At 49.2% G+C, this 15,616-nt stretch overlaps 1 protein-coding gene across 9 annotated transcripts in view; it reads left to right on the forward strand.

Moving 5' to 3' along the window:
- The window catches only part of CEP250 (centrosomal protein 250), a 60,203-nt gene that overhangs the window by 38,706 nt on the left and 5,881 nt on the right, over window positions 1–15,616 (forward strand). For all 9 annotated transcript variants that reach the window (XM_010342663.3, XM_074406438.1, XM_010342665.3 and 6 more), the window contains 8 exons: window positions 1,239–1,382; window positions 2,613–2,746; window positions 5,098–5,236; window positions 6,221–6,569; window positions 7,067–7,188; window positions 8,813–8,933; window positions 10,993–11,114; window positions 11,541–14,156. In XM_010342663.3, the coding sequence (XP_010340965.1) occupies window positions 1,239–1,382; window positions 2,613–2,746; window positions 5,098–5,236; window positions 6,221–6,569; window positions 7,067–7,188; window positions 8,813–8,933; window positions 10,993–11,114; window positions 11,541–14,156 (3,747 nt within the window). The remainder of the gene's footprint in view (window positions 1–1,238; window positions 1,383–2,612; window positions 2,747–5,097; window positions 5,237–6,220; window positions 6,570–7,066; window positions 7,189–8,812; window positions 8,934–10,992; window positions 11,115–11,540; window positions 14,157–15,616) is intronic.

Consider the following 15,616-nt stretch of genomic DNA (forward strand, 5'->3'; position numbering starts at 1 on the left):
GCCAGTCACAAGAGGCCATATATTATATGTGATTTGATTCCATTTATATGAAACACCAAGAATAGGCAATGCTATAGAGGCAGAAAGCAGATTTATGGTGAGGAGTGGGTGGGGAATGGGGAGTGACTTAATGGGTATGGGGTTTATTTTGGGATTGATGGAAATGTTCTAAAATTGAATGCAACAATAGTTGCACAACTTTGTGACTATCCTAAAACCCACTACCTTGTATACTTTAAACAAGTGAATTTTATGGCATGTGAATTATATCTCAAAGCCATTAAAAAAAAAAAAAAGAAATGCCTGCCATTTGAAGAACACTTTAGACAGAGGAAGCAATGATTGCAAGGGCCCTGACACAGAAAAGGGTTTGGGAAGTTCAAGGACAAAAAAGAGGCAGTGTGGCTCCAGTTTGATAAACTCAGAGGGAGTGGAGCAGCAGCCAGAAGCCCTTTGTCAGCCATTGTAGGAGCTTGGATTTTGTTCTAAGGGCAATGGGAAACTGTTGAGTGGTATGTATGGTATGTATGTATGTATGTATATATGTATTTGAGACTGAATCTGGCTCTATCACCCAGGCTGGAGTGCATTGGCGCCATTTCAGCTCACTGCAACCTCTACCTTCCAGGTTCAAGCAGTTCTTGTGCCTCAACCTCCCAATTAGCTGGGATTACAGGTGCCTGCCACCATGACTGGCTAATTTTTGTATTTTTAGTAGGAAAGGGTTTCACCATGTTGGCCAGGCTGACCATGAACTCCTGACCTCAAATGATTTACCCACTTCGATCTCTTCCAGTTCCGGGATTACAGGTGTGAGCCACTGTGCCTGGCCACTTGGGTGGTATTTTAAAACCAGGAGTAGGATATTATTTATTTTTATATACATACACACATGCATATACATATATGTATTTTTAAATACTTAAGCTGCTGAGTAGAGAATTGTGTGTGTTTTTGGGGGATCATGGAATCAAGTGTAAGTAGGGATACATTTAGGAGACTGTTGCTGTGGTCTGGGTGAGAGACTATTACCAACTCATGGACCCTGACCAAGAAATCTGGGTGACCCAGTACACTTTGTGAGGGAGAAGAGGGACTAGGAAGTGAGAAGGTGGGGTGGAAAAAATGTGAATTGCTGGCTCCTGCCTCAGCTTTTGCTACCCCACCAAAAAATATATATATATATATTATTTATACAACACAATTCCTCTATTCACTGATGTCTTATCCCTGTGCAGGAGACCACTGGGATGCTACAGACCCAGCTCCAGGAGGTTCAGCGGGAGCTGAAGGAGGCAGCCCAGCAGCACAGAGATGATCTTGCTGCCCTCCAAGAAGAGAGCAGCTCCCTGCTGCAGGATAAAATGGACCTGCAGAAACAGGTCTCCTCCACCTCCCCACCCAATCCCATGGTCCTTCCCCAACACAGCCAGGCTTTCCCACTTCCTCCTGAAGGACAGGGAGAACCTTGGCCCTGCTGCCTGATTTGGGAGGTAGATTGGTGGACCACAGTATTGACTGGAAAATTAGAGGGTGCTCAGAGTTGAGTGTGTGCCTCTCAGAGCCCTGGGATAGTAATCTCTTTCTCTGTAATGGTCGCAGAGTTTCTATATTCCCCTGCAGTCTCAGTTTCAGTTGTTCTTTCTGACCTTGCTATAAATCTAATATTTTTACATACTAGGTTGCAAAATGATGTTCTTTTCATTTTTAAAAAAGCAATCACAATACATTTTTGCCTTTGAGCTTAGTTATAGTCAGCCTTTTTTGTTTTTTTGGGTTTTTTTTTTGGTGGGGGAAACAGGGTCTGACTATCTCACCCAGGCTGAAGTGCTGCAGATCACAGCTTACTACAATCTTGACTTCCCAAGCTCAAGCGATTCTCCCACTTCAGCCCCCTGAGTAGCTGTGACTACAGACATGCGCCGTCACACCTGGCTAACTTTTTAATTTTTATAGAGACAGGGTCTCACTCTGTTGCCCAGGCTGATCTCAAGCAGTCTGCCTGCCTTGGCCTCCCAAAGTGTTGAGATTACAGGCATAAGCCACTGCACCCAGCCCAGTCACTTTTTTTTTTTTTTTTTTTTTGAGACTGAGTGTTACTCTGTCACCCAGGCTGGAGTGCAGTGGCGCAATCTTGGGTCACTGCAACCTCCACCTCCCAGGTTCAAGCAATTCTCCTGCCTCACCCTCCCAAGTAGCTGGGATTACAGGCGCGCACCACCATGCCCAGCTAGTTTTTTGTATTTTTAGTAGAGACAGGGTTTCACCATGCTGGCCAGCCTGGTCTCTAACTCCTGACCTCGTGATCCTCCCACTTTGGCCTCCCGAAGTGCTAGGATTACAGGTATGAGCCACCATGTCCGGCCTCCAGCCAAGATTTTTATTTGTGCCTGCCTCTGCGCAGCATATGTGAGGCTGGGAGGCCCAGGCTGAACTGTACTGAGGAAGTGGGTGGTTAAGAACAGTGTGTAGGGATTGGTGGAACCACCAGAGCATTGGAAATGACTGCTGACTATGGTAAACCTTGAAGGACCCTGAAGCCCTAGGTGAGGAGCATTTTCCCACTGGCCCCCTGCCCTGCCATCTTGGTCTTCATGCCCTTAAATTTCCAGGTGGAGGACTTGAAATCTCAGCTGGTGGTCCAGGATGACTCCCACAGGCTGGTGGAGCAGAAAGTTCAGGAGAAGCTCAGAGAGACCCAGGAGTATAACCGAATTCAGAAGGAGCTGGAGAGAGAGAAAGCCAGGTAGGCTAGGTAGGCCATGGAGGTGGCTTTTGCCTATCTGGCTGTGTGGTCACTATGAGATTGACAGTTGTTTGCTCAGGCCGTCTTGCCTTTCATGTCTGCAGCTCTGGGATGTACATGTAGCCATGTGGAGAGGGCATGATTCCTGTCTTCAAAGCTTGCACTTAATTCATTTAGTAAATATTTCAAAAACACCCATCATGCACCAGGCACCATGCTTGGGGATACAGTAATAAAGACAACTGTATGGTCCCTGCCCGAATAGAATTTGCAGTTTTCTGGAGAAGACATTAATCAAATAATAACTCAAATTATTACAGATTATGACACATAGAGGAAACAGGGTGAGAGAGAAGAGACATACTTTAGAACCATTGTTAAGGAAGGCTTTTCTCAGGAAGGTGCATTTAAACTGTTGCAGCAAAACCCCAGCCAAAGAAGACAAAGAGACCAATGAAGACCAAAGGGAACTTTAATTCAGACACCCGGGCTGGCAGCACGCTCACACCTTAAATGGCCGCTGACCACCACAAAGAAGGCAGTTTTGCTTATATGCAGTTTGAGGCGGGAAAACAAGACCGGCTGCAGGTTTTAGACAAAGACAGTGAATTATTTAACCTCTGACAATTTTGAGAGAACTTACAATTTAGTTATTTTGACCAGTCAACCTTGCTGATAGACAGGAATTACAGAGGTATGCCTGTAATACCTCTGTATTACAGGGTGGGGGGCGGTGTCTGGAGGCAGGTGATAAGCTTGGAAGGTTGAGATAAGCTTGCAGCTGCAACTTGTTAGCTATTCTGGTAGAGGCTGTTTAAATTCCTTAGCCTATGTATAACTTCTAAGTGACCTTAATGTTAACTATTACCTATTTTATGGTTATTAAACTTTATTATTACTTATCTTATTTTTCTTCCACAAAACAACACTAAGCATGAACTGGAGCTACTCATGTAAAAGGGTGAGGGGGAGTTCCATTCTGAAAGAGTAGAAATCATGTGCAAAGGCCATGAGGCAGGTAAAAGTTCACAGTGTTTGGTGGAACTGAAAGAGTGTGGTGTGATTGGAGCCTGGTGAATGAGGAGAGTGGCATAAGCTGGGCAGGTCCACAGCACTCAGGATTTGGTAGGTCACAGCAAGGAGTTCATAGTTTGAGTTTCATAGGAAACCTCTGGAGAATTTTAAGCAGGGAAATTGATATAATACAACTTATGATTGTTTGAAGGGTGCAATGACATGAGGTATCAGGTATGACAGAAGACCATTCAGATTGAAGAGCAGCTTGTATACTTAGTGCTGCAGAAGTCTGAGAAGGGGATGGGCTGGGTGCAATGTAATCCCAGCACTTTTGGGAGGCCAAGACAGGCAGATCACTTGAGATCAGGAGTTCGAGACCAGCCTGGCTAACATGGTGAAACCCCGCCTCTACTAAAAATTAAAAAAAAATTGCTGGGTATGGTGGTGGGTGCCTGTAATGCCAGCTACTCGGGAGGCTGAGACAGAAAAATCGCTTGAACCAGGAAGCGGAGGTTACAGTGAGCTGAGATCACACCACTGCACTCCAGCCTGGGTGACAGAGTGAGACTCCATCTCAAAAAAAAAAAAAAAAAAAAATAGGAGTTTCAGAAGGGAAATGTCATTTTGGTGATTAAACTAGAGGCAGGAAGACAAGTTAGGCTGGTAAGAGTTGTCCTGATTTGAGATCCTAAAGCTAAACCAAGGTAGGGTAGTGGGGAAAAGGAGGAGAGAAGAGAAGAGGTTTAAAGGATGTTAAGGGAATTAGATTCAATTGTATGTAATCACAGATTGGATATAGGTAGGATGAAGGGGGAACTCTAGAGTGGTCAAGGTTCTACACTGGGACCTGTGTAGATGGAAGTGCCATTCATTGAGCTAGGGAACATAGTAGGAGATGATTGGGTGGCAGGGGAGGAGAGGAGAGGGAAGATTTGAACATGTTGATTGAATGTGAGGTACTAATATAAAGTATATGTGAAATTTGCCAGAGAAGAATAAACTGTGAGGTTGATAGCCAGGCATGGTGGTGTGTGCCTGCAATCCCAGCTACTAAGGAGTGTGTGCCACTGCACCCCAGCCTGAGTAACAGAGCAAAACTCTTTTCAAAAAAAAAAAAAAACCCTGTGAGGTTGAAATGGGAAGTACCTAGGAGCACTTCTGCAGGAAGTACCTAGGAGCACTTATTAAAGTAATAAATGATAGCTTTTATTGTTATATCATAATTATTACTATTTCTATTTTGATTTTTAATGCTATGTTAAGAATACTCAGATGGGAAGTAGTTTTTCATTCCCTAAGAGAGTGGCCCAACACTCTGACCCCTCTGTTTTTAGCCTGACTGTGTCACTTATGGAAAAGGAACAGAGACTCCTTGTTTTACAAGAAGCTGACTCTATTCGACAACAGGAGCTGAGCGCTCTGCGCCAGGACTTGCAGGAGGCCCAGGGAGGACAGAGAGAGCTCAATGCCCAGGTACTTCCTACTCTGATTATAAGCCCTGCATCTCTGGCAGAAGCCTGATCCTGGAGCAGTGGATTGATTGCTCTGAGTCCTCTCATGGAGAGGACCCATCTGTTTTTCCTAATTATAGGATAGGCAGGTGCCTCAACAGCCCTGCAGGAGGGGGAAGCCAGGACTAGACAAGGTGGGGGCTTGGGAACCTGACCCAGAGGTGGGCATGGCTCCTGTGGGAAACCTGACAGCCCAGAGCAAAGTGCACACAGGGGTGGAACCCACGCAGGCCTGGTTCCAGCACAGCCACTTTCAAGTGTGCTGGATCTGGTTGGCAAGATGCAGCAGGGGGAACGAGCTACCAGTAACACTCCAGATCAGGCAGGCAGCAGCAAGACTTCCAGGGACTCAGTCTGCCCACATCAGGACCCCAGACCTTGTGTGCAGAGGAGAGATGGAACTAGGAGGGGAGGAATGGGATATAAGAGCTAGATGGTGGATTGCAGGGGTTAAGGGCACACAGGTTTGGCTGTTCAACAGTCTTAAGTTTGAATGCAAGCTGTACCGCTTTCTAGTTGTGTGAACGTCAGCTTCTTCATCCATAAAACAAGGGTGATAATTCTTGTTCCTATTTCCTGTAACCATTATAGAAATATAAAAATGTCAGGAACACAATAAGCATTCAATACATGGTAGCTATGTTATTGTGACTGCTCTTACTAGGTGCAGCGTCAGGGTTTCAGGCCAGAGTTCTGATCATAGCAGGGAGCCAGGGCTGAAGCCCATTAGCATAGCAGGCTGGGCCCATGTGTTCAGTAGTCAACAGGTGTTAGATCTCTACGGTAACACTCATTTCAGAGTCCCTCTACCTGCCTGAGAGCTGAGCTAAAATCCTCCCAGCCCTGATCAGAGTTTGTACAGGGATTGAGTGGGGTCTCACCTGGGAGAACCTGAGGAGAGGGTATCCATTTCCTGCTTAGAGTATGTACAATTCTTCCTTGGCAGATGGAATTGCTGAGGCAAGAGGTGAAGGAAAAGGAGGCTGACTTTCTGGCCCAGGAAGCACAGCTCTTGGAGGAGCTGGAGGCGTCTCGTATCACGGAGCAGCAGCTACGAGCTTCCTTGTGGGCCCAGGAAGCCAAGGCAGCCCAACTACAGCTGCGACTGCGCAGCACAGAAAGCCAGCTGGAGGCACTGGCCTCAGAGCAGCAGCCTGGGAACCAGGCCCAGGCCCAGGCCCAGCTGGCCAGCCTCTGCTCTGTCCTGCAGCAGGCCCTGGGGTCTGTTTGTGAGAGCAGGCCTGAGCTGAGTGGTGGGGGAGACTCTGCTCCCTCCCTCTGGGGCCTTGAGCCAGGTAAGACAGCCACCCCAGAACTAGGTCCTTTGGGCCAAAGCCAGGCCATTCCCAGGAGAAAGGGAGAGGAATGCTATTCCTTAAGCCATATTGCTTTAGGGTTAAGACTGCATACTGGGGAATTCTGAGTTTGAACCCCTACTCTACTGCTTGCTAGCCATGTGTCCTTGGGCAAGTCACCTATCCTCGCTGAGCTTGATTTTCCTTAACTATAAAATGAGGCCGTTAAAAGTACTTAACTTATAATTTCACCAAGGAGTTAGGAGATTGCAGATGTGAATAGCTCACACAGTTCCTGGCACTTACTAAGTGCATAACAAGCCATAGCTGGCCTTACCTAGCACCCACCATAGTGCCTGTCCCATACTATGAGTGAACTGCTGAGAAGGGGTTCTTTTGCAGAGAGGAGGAACCAGTGGGAAGGCCAAGGCTGTGTCTGGGAAGGTCTGGCTGTTTATTTTCATAGTGGCAGCCAGAGGTTTTCCTCATTTTTTCAGACCAGAATGGAGCTAGAAGCCTCTTTAAGAGAGGTTCCCTGCTGACTGCTCTCTCCACTGAGGCAGTAGCATCTGCCCTCCATAAGCTTCATCAAGATCTGTGGAAGACTCAACAGACTCGGGTATGTTTCTCTGCTCCCCTTTCCTGAACTCTTTACCTCCCTCAAAGGAAATGAGGAAAAGATGCATGAAGCAGTTTGACCTGTTCTATTCCTGAGATCAAGTTGGGATGAGTTTCACCTCTATCACTTACCACCTGGCAACCACAAATAGAGCATTTGGAGTTCCTGGGCCTTGTTTTCTCTTGCATATTAGGGCAGACAGTGCCTACTCAGAGTTGTGAGGATTAGATGAGTGAGGATCTTGAATGAGCCTTGTAAACTATAAAACCCTGGGCAGGGCAGGTGCCGTGGCTCAGGCCTGTAATCCCAGCACTTTGGGAGGCCAAGACAAGCGGATCACCTCAGATCAGGAGTTCAAAACCAGCCTGGCCAATATAGTGAAACCTCATCTCTACTAAAAATACGAAAATTAGCTGGGCATGGTGGTGGGCGCCTATAATCCCAGCTACTCAGGAGGCCAAGTCAGGAGAATCACTTGAACCCAGGAGGCAGAGGTTGCAGTGACCCGAGATCACACCACTGCACTCCAGGCTGGGCAACAAAAATAAAACTCCATCTCAAAAAAAAAACAAAAAACCCCTAGGCAGATGTGTGGCATTGTTTTGCATCATTTTCCACTCAGCCATGAATTTATTCTTGGTACCCAGGCTTCCAAGAGAAACCCTAGAAATCAGTGACCACTATTTGAGGTTGGCATTTATAGGAGCATTCTAGGCCTAAGGATGCTCTGAAATGAAGATGTCATCAATTCCACCTCACAGTGAACCTATCAGTACAAATTGAGTGCCACCCATATGTCAGCCACTCTTTTTTTTTTTTTTTTTTTTTTTTTTTTTTGAGACGGAGTTTCGCTCTTGTTACCCAGGCTGGAGTGCAATGGCGCGTTCTCGGCTCACCACAACCTCCGCCTCCTGGGCTCAGGCAATTCTCCTGCCTCAGCCTCCTAAGTAGCTGGGATTACAGGCATGCACCACCACGCCCAGCTAGTTTTTTGTATTTTTAGTAGAGACGGGGTTTCACCATGTTGACCAGGATGGTCTCGATCTTTCGACCTCGTGATCCACCCGCCTCGGCCTCCCAAAGTGCTGGGATTACAGGCTTGAGCCACCGCGCCCGGCCATCAGCCACTCTTGAGCTGAGGATGCAAAAGGGGGAAAGACCTGATGTCTGCCTAAAAAAGTTTTGTGACATGGTGGAGGAACAAAACTGCATTCTACTAGAAAGCAGAACTGATAGAATTAATTGGATCAGTAACAAATGCAAGTGATGTACTGTTGGAACTAGGAGGAAGGGGCAGAAGGAAAGAAGATATAGCCTTTGGCCTAAGCTTTGAAGTAGATGTGTCGGGAGGGAAGAGGTGAACCCTGGGCTAACTTTGAGCAGCTCTCTTTCAAAAGACATAGACAGGTCAGAAGGGGATTCTTGTTCCATCCAAGTGGAGCAGAGCCTGTCTTCACTTCAGGGAGCTAAATGCACATGCATTCAGAGGAAGTAACCCAGCTCTCTGGGAGTAGATCCACAATGGTGGCCCACCACAGGGGCTGAGAATGAGGAGAGAGCTTGAGCCCTGCATTGCTTGTGAAAGATGAGGAACTCACATTTAGCCATGTCCTTCCTTTCCCAGGATGACCTGAGGGATCAGGTCCGGAAACTGGAAGAACGTCTAACTGATACTGAGGCTGAGAAGAGCCAGGTCCACACAGACTTGCAGGATCTGCAAAGACAGCTTTCCCAGAATCAGGAAGGTGAGAAGCTCAAGACAGGTGGGGAGATTTAGAGGGAGAGGGAAGATAAGTGAGGAGCCCAGAAGTGGCAAGAACAGGTCTAGCAGCCACCTATTTTTTTATTTTTTATTTTTTTATTTTTTTATTATTATTATTTTTTGAGACGGAGTTTCGCTCTTATTACCCAGGCTGGAGTGCAATGGCATGACCTCGGCTCACCGCAACCTCTGCCTCCTGGGTTCAGGCAATTCCCCTGCCTCAGCCTCCTGAGTAGCTGGGATTACAGGCACACGCCACCATGCCCAGCTAATTTTTTGTATTTTTAGTAGAGACGGGGTTTCACCATGTTGACCAGGATTGTCTCGATCTCGACCTCGTGATCCACCCGTCTCGGCCCCCCAAAGTGCTGGGATTACAGGCTTGAGCCACTGCGCCTGGCCTTTTATTTTGTTTTTGAGATGGAATCTTACTCTGTCACCCAGGCAGGAGTGCAGTGTCACGATATTGGCTCGCTGCAACCTCCACCTTCCAAGTAGCTAGAATTACAGGTATGCACCACCACACATGGCTACTTTTTTTGTATTTGTAATAAAGACAAGGTTTTGCCATGTTGACCAAGCTGCTCTTGAAGCCCTGGCCTCAAATTAACCACCTGCCTCAACCTCCCAATGTGCTGGGATTACAGGCGTGAGCCACCGTGCCTAGCTGCACTGTTATTTACCCAGAACTGTGAGATGATATCTAGAGGCACTTCCAAAGGGGTAATGACCTCCTTGAACTATTTTTTCTGCTTTGCTTGGCTTTTGAGGCCCATCCTGGAAGAAAAGATGAGGAGGAACAGATTTGGTGATGCAAGCTGATGCAAGGCTCCTGGCCGGTTCTCCCACCAGAAAACCTACCCCGTCTCAATCCCACTCCCCTGGAGTCAATCAGAGCACCCAGCTGTTGCTCATTCCTCCTACCTATAAAACCCCACACCTTGGGAAGCCGTGTGCAACTTCCCTGGCTCCTTTCCCCGGGACCATGGAACCTCGCCCGGGAGCTGAATAAACTGGATTTTCATTTTCTTAAAAGAAAGAAGGAAATGGCTGGGCTTCTAATTTCTCTCTGCAGCAGATTTAAAAATTTAAAAAAATTGGAGACCCAGGGCCAGGACTGTAGGAACATAAAACTGCATCTTTTATCATCCACGTTACTTATTTTTATCATCTTCAAGTATGTCCTCCAAGTTAGCCTTTGGTAGCTGAGGGATTATGAATTTATTTGGGAGAAAGCAAGGAGAGGAGCTCTGCGGAGGACATGCCCATGCACCAGCCAAGGACTGGAAAGGGTCATGGCTCCTTCAAAGGAGAGGAAAGGAAGGGTCTTGAAGCTGAGGTTTCTACTTAGAAGAGTTAGCCGGGCATGGTGGTAGATGCCTGTAATCCCAACTACTCAGGAGGCTGAGGCAGGAGAATCACGTGAACCCGGGAGGTAGAGGTTGCAATGAGCCAAGATTGTGCCACTGCATTCCAGGCTGGGTGACAAAGCAAGCCTGGAATCCTTTTTTTTCATCTCAAAAAAAGGAAAAAAAAAGAGAAGAGGACAGCTTGGGCCTATTTTGAGGCCATTTGAGGGTTCCCTGAGAGCCACAAAAATAAAGTGAGATTCCAGCGCCTGCTGCAGAAATCGGGGGCAGCCAGCAGAGCCACCCATGTCTCTAGGAGCTCCTGCACAATTATAGGATTGGGGGCTAGAAAGGACCTCCAGTGTCATCTGTCCAACCCTGTCTGGAATTGAGGGCTGAGGCTCTTGATGATGAGGATGAAGATGTATTAAGATGATTACCAGGCAATGCTGGGGCTGGCAGCAGCAGGGAGTGCTGCCAGGCAATGCTGGGGCTGGCAGCAGCAGGGAGTGCTGCCAGGCAAATAAAAGCACCTGGCGGGTGGTTGATGTCTCTAGAACACTGGATGTAATTCTCTCCTTCTTGGCCGCCTTCCCCTTTGAATCTGTTCCCCATCCTCCATCTGCCTCTATATCCCTCTTTTCCCCCACCCCAATCATGGGTCTTACTCAACTACTTCTCCTCTCCTTAAAGAGAAATCCAAGTGGGAAGGAAAGCAGAACTCCCTAGAGTCTGAGCTGATGGAACTGCATGAAACTATGGCATCCTTACAGAGTCGCCTGCGGAGAGCAGAGCTACAGAGAATGGAAGCCCAGGTAAAGTGGCACTGGTTTTGGTGGGGTGTGGGGAATGCCTCAGGAGTAGTCCCTTGGACCCACCTTGGCCTGTGGTCATGTGTCCTACTTCCTTCAGCAAGTCCGTCAGCTCCTCTGGCTGTCTCCATGTCCCTGGGGGCCATCATTAAGATTCCAGTGAATCCTCTTTCAGTCGCTTTTTCTGAATTAAGGTTGATGTTTTTGCCCCTTGTTCTGAAGGACCAGAGTCTCCTCTGGGCATAGCAGAGTCCTAGGAGGTGGCAACGATGCTCTTTTACAGTATCCACTTAAGTGGAATATACCACCACTTTTTTGCCCAAGTCCTTGTCACTGCTAGTACCACAAAATAAGAAAGAGAAGGGCCAGTGTTGGAGTGACAGTAGCAGGGAAGTGTAGTCTAAAGTGGTTTTTCATCTTGTCTTCCAGGGTGAGCGAGAGTTACTTCAGGCAGCCAAGGAGAACCTGACAGCCCAGGTGGAACACCTGCAAGCAGCTATTGCAGAAGCCAGGGCTCAGGCAAGTGCTGCTGGCATCCTGGAAGAAGACCTGAGAACGGCTCGCTCAGCACTGAAGCTGAAAAATGAGGAGGTGGAGAGTGAGCGTGAGAGAGCCCAGGCTCTGCAAGAGCAGGGTGAGCTGAAGGTGGCCCAAGGAAAAGCTCTGCAAGAGAATTTGGCTCTCCTGACCCAGACCCTAGATGAAAGAGAAGGGGAGGTAGAAACTCTGCGGGGACAAATCCACGAACTGGAGAAGCAACGGGAAATGCAGAAGGCTGCTTTGGAATTGCTATCTCTGGACCTGAAGAAGAGGAACCAAGAGGTAGATCTGCAGCAAGAACAGATTCAGGAGCTGGAGAAGTGTAGGTCTGTTTTAGAGCATCTGCCCATGGCCGTCCAGGAGCGAGAGCAGAAGCTGACTGTGCAGAGGGAGCAGATCAGAGAGCTTGAGAAGGATCGGGAGACTCAGAGAAATGTCTTAGAGCATCAGCTTCTAGAACTTGAGAAGAAGGACCAAATGATTGAGTCCCAGAGAGGACAGGTCCAGGATCTGAAAAAGCAGTTGGTTACTCTGGAATGCCTGGCCCTGGAACTGGAGGAAAACCATCACAAGATGGAGTGCCAACAAAAACTGATTGAGGAGCTGGAGGGCCAGAGGGAAACGCAGAGAGTGGCTTTGACCCACCTTACGCTGGACCTGGAAGAAAGGAGCCAGGAGCTGCAGGTACAAAGCAGCCAGATCCATGACCTGGAGAGCCACAGCACCCTTCTGGCAAGAGAGCTGCAGGAGAGGGACCAAGAGGTGAAGTCTCAGCGAGAACAGATAGAGGAGCTGCAGAGGCAGAAAGAGCATCTGACTCAGGATCTCGAGAGGAGAGACCAGGAGCTGATGCTGCAGAAGGAGAGAATTCAGGTTCTCGAGGATCAAAGGACACGGCAGACCAAGATCCTGGAGGAGGACCTGGAACAGATTAAGCTGTCCTTGAGAGAGCGAGGCCGAGAGCTGGCCTCTCAGAGGCAGGTGATGCAGGAACGGGCAGAGGAAGGAAAGGGCCCGAGTAAAGCACAGCGCGGGAGCCTAGAGCACCTGAAGCTGATCCTGCGTGATAAGGAGAAGGAGGTAGAGTGCCAGCAGGAGCATATCCATGAACTTCAGGAGCTCAAGGACCAGCTAGAGCAGCAGCTCCAGGGCCTGCACAGGAAGGTGGGTGAGACCAGCCTCCGCCTGTCCCAGCGAGAGCAGGAGATAGTGGTCCTGCAGCAGCACCTGCAGGAAGCCAGAGAACAAGGGGAGCTGAAGGAGCAATCACTTCAGAGTCAACTGGATGAGGCCCAGAGAGCCGTAGCCCAAAAGGACCAGGAACTGGAGGCTCTGCAGCAAGAACAGCAGCAGGCCCAGGGGCAGGAGGAGAGTGTGAAGGAAAAGGCAGACGCCCTTCAGGGAGCTCTGGAGCAAGCCCAGATGACACTGAAGGAGCGTCAGGAAGAGCTTCTGGACTACAAGGAACAGGCACAAAGGCTTGAGGAAGAGCTGGCAGTGGAGGGACGGCGGGTCCAGGCCCTGGAGGAGGTGCTGGGAGACCTAAGGGCTGAGTCTCGGGAGCAGGAGAAAGCTCTGTTGGCCCTCCAGCAGCAGTGTGCTGAGCAGGCACAGGAGCATGAGGTAGAGATCAGGACCCTACAGGACAACTGGCTACAGGCCCAGGCAGTGATCAAGGAACGGAACCAGGAGCTGGAGGCTCTGCGGGCGGAAAGTCAGTCCTCCCGGCATCAGGAGGAGGCTGCCCGGGGCCGGGCTGAGGCTCTGCAGGAGGCTCTTGGCAAGGCTCACGCTGCCCTGCAGGGGAAAGAGCAGCATCTGCTTGAACAGGCAGAACTGAGCCGCAGTCTGGAGGCCAGCACTGCCACCCTGCAAGCTGCCCTGGACACCTGCCAGGCACATGCTCGGCAGCTGGAGGAGGCCCTGAGGACACGAGAAGGTGAGATCCAGGACCAGGATCTCCGATACCAGGAGGATGTGCAGCAGCTGCAGCAGGCACTTGCCCAGAGGGATGAAGAGTTAAGACATCAGCAGGAACAGGGGAAGCTGCTGGAGAAGTCTCTGGCCCAGAGGGTCCAAGAGAATATGATTCAAGAGAAGCAGAATCTGGGGCAGGAGAGAGAAGAGGAGGAGATAAGGGGCCTTCGTCAGAGTCTAAGGGAGCTACAGCTGACTCTAGCGCAAAAGGAACAGGAGATCCTGGAGCTGAGGGAGGCCCAGCAAAGGAACAACCTGGAAGCCTTACCTCACAGCCACAAAGCCTCCCCAGTGGAGGAACAATCTTCAAAATGTTATTCTTTAGAGCCCAGGCTGCAGCAGGAGCTGGAGCGGCTACAGGCAGCCCTGAGACAGACAGAAGCCAGGGAGATTGAGTGGAGGGAGAAGGCCCAGGACTTGGCACTGTCCCTAGTGCAGAGCAAGGCCAGCATCAGCAGTCTGCAGGAGGTAGCCATGTTCCTACAAGCCTCTGTCCTGGAGCGAGATTCAGAACAGCAGAGGCTGCAGGTGAGTCACTCCAGGGGCAGTAAGGGCCAAGGGACACAGCCTGGTCTGGCTGAGCTCAGGGACTGCCCACCACTCTGGGCCTTGTGGTACCTCAGGGTTATGAGAAAGCTGAGATCATGAGTACCTCAACACAGTGGGATTCAGGCTACAGTTCTAGTCTGAGGAGATACAAAGAGGGTAAGAGCCCACAGTCCCGTGGGGAAACCACGATAATGCAGTGTGGTTGGTGCCTAATAGGGGAAGTTTAGGATGCCCCAGGCATGCTGGAGGGATGCTCACCCTTTTCTGGGAGTGGGTCCCAACAGGCTTTCTGGTAAAAGCAGTGTTTAAGATTAGACCTGGGCCAGTGGCTCACACCTGTAATCTCAGCACTTTGGGAGGCCAAGACAGGCAAATCACCTGAGGTCAGGAGTTCGAGACAAGCCTGGCTAGCATGGTGAAACCCCGTCACTACTAAAAATACAAAAATTAGCCAGGCATGCTGGCATGTGCCTGTAATCCCAGCTACTTGGGAGGCTGAGGCAGGAGAATTGCTTGAACCCGCAAGGCAGAGGTTGCAATGAGCTGAGATCATGCCACTGCACTCCAGCCTGGGGGACAGAACAAGGCACCATCTCAAAAAAAAAAAAAAGACCTGAAGGGACCAGTAAAGAACTAGCCAGGCACAGGTTGGGGAGGAGCATTCAGGGGAAAAGGAAAAGAGAGCGAGAACAAATGTACTATCTGTGTAGACAGTTCAGGTTGCATGAGACAGGGAAGGATTTGGTAAGAGATGGGAAGACAGTAGGGGCCACACCTGTCAGGGCTTACAGTCATGCCAAGGACCTGGGTAACTAGTAGGAAGCAGGTGAAGTGTTTGCATCAGGGGAGTGATGTGATCAGACATACAGCTCATAAAGATCACTCAGACTGCCATGTGGAGCAACAGCAGGCCTGGGAGACCCACTGGGAGGCTGTACTGGAAGTCCAGGGAAGAGGTCGTACCCTAAGATGGAAAGTGTGAATGGAGATGTGGTTGGGTCTGAGAGGTAGGACTTCCGACAGCTGATTGGCTAAGAGGTGGGAGGAATAAAGAGAGGGCAGAAAGAAGTCAAAGATGACACTCAGGTCTCTGCTCACCAAGATGACGAGAAGCAGGTATGAGGAAGAGGAATGAAATGATGAGATCAGTTTGGAAGTGGAGGGAGGAACCTGTGGGACAGGCGCGGGGAAGTGTCCAGTGGACAGGTCAGTAAAGTGATCTGAAGTTTCGAATTGAAGCCAGAGTCACTTTGGAGTCATTAACAGTTAAAACAAATGGGTTTCTTGTAGGTAGAATGTTGAGTGAGAGAGGAAATGAGCTTAGGAGAGGACTTCAGGGTATAATATTTAACCTCAAGGTCAAGCACCATATCTTGGTCACCTTTGTACCCCCTGCACTGAGCACAAGACCTGCAGCAAGCAGGCCAACAGGAAAGCCA

Source organism: Saimiri boliviensis, chromosome 9 (genome assembly GCF_048565385.1).
Source record: "Saimiri boliviensis isolate mSaiBol1 chromosome 9, mSaiBol1.pri, whole genome shotgun sequence".
NCBI classification, from domain to species: Eukaryota; Metazoa; Chordata; class Mammalia; order Primates; family Cebidae; genus Saimiri; species Saimiri boliviensis.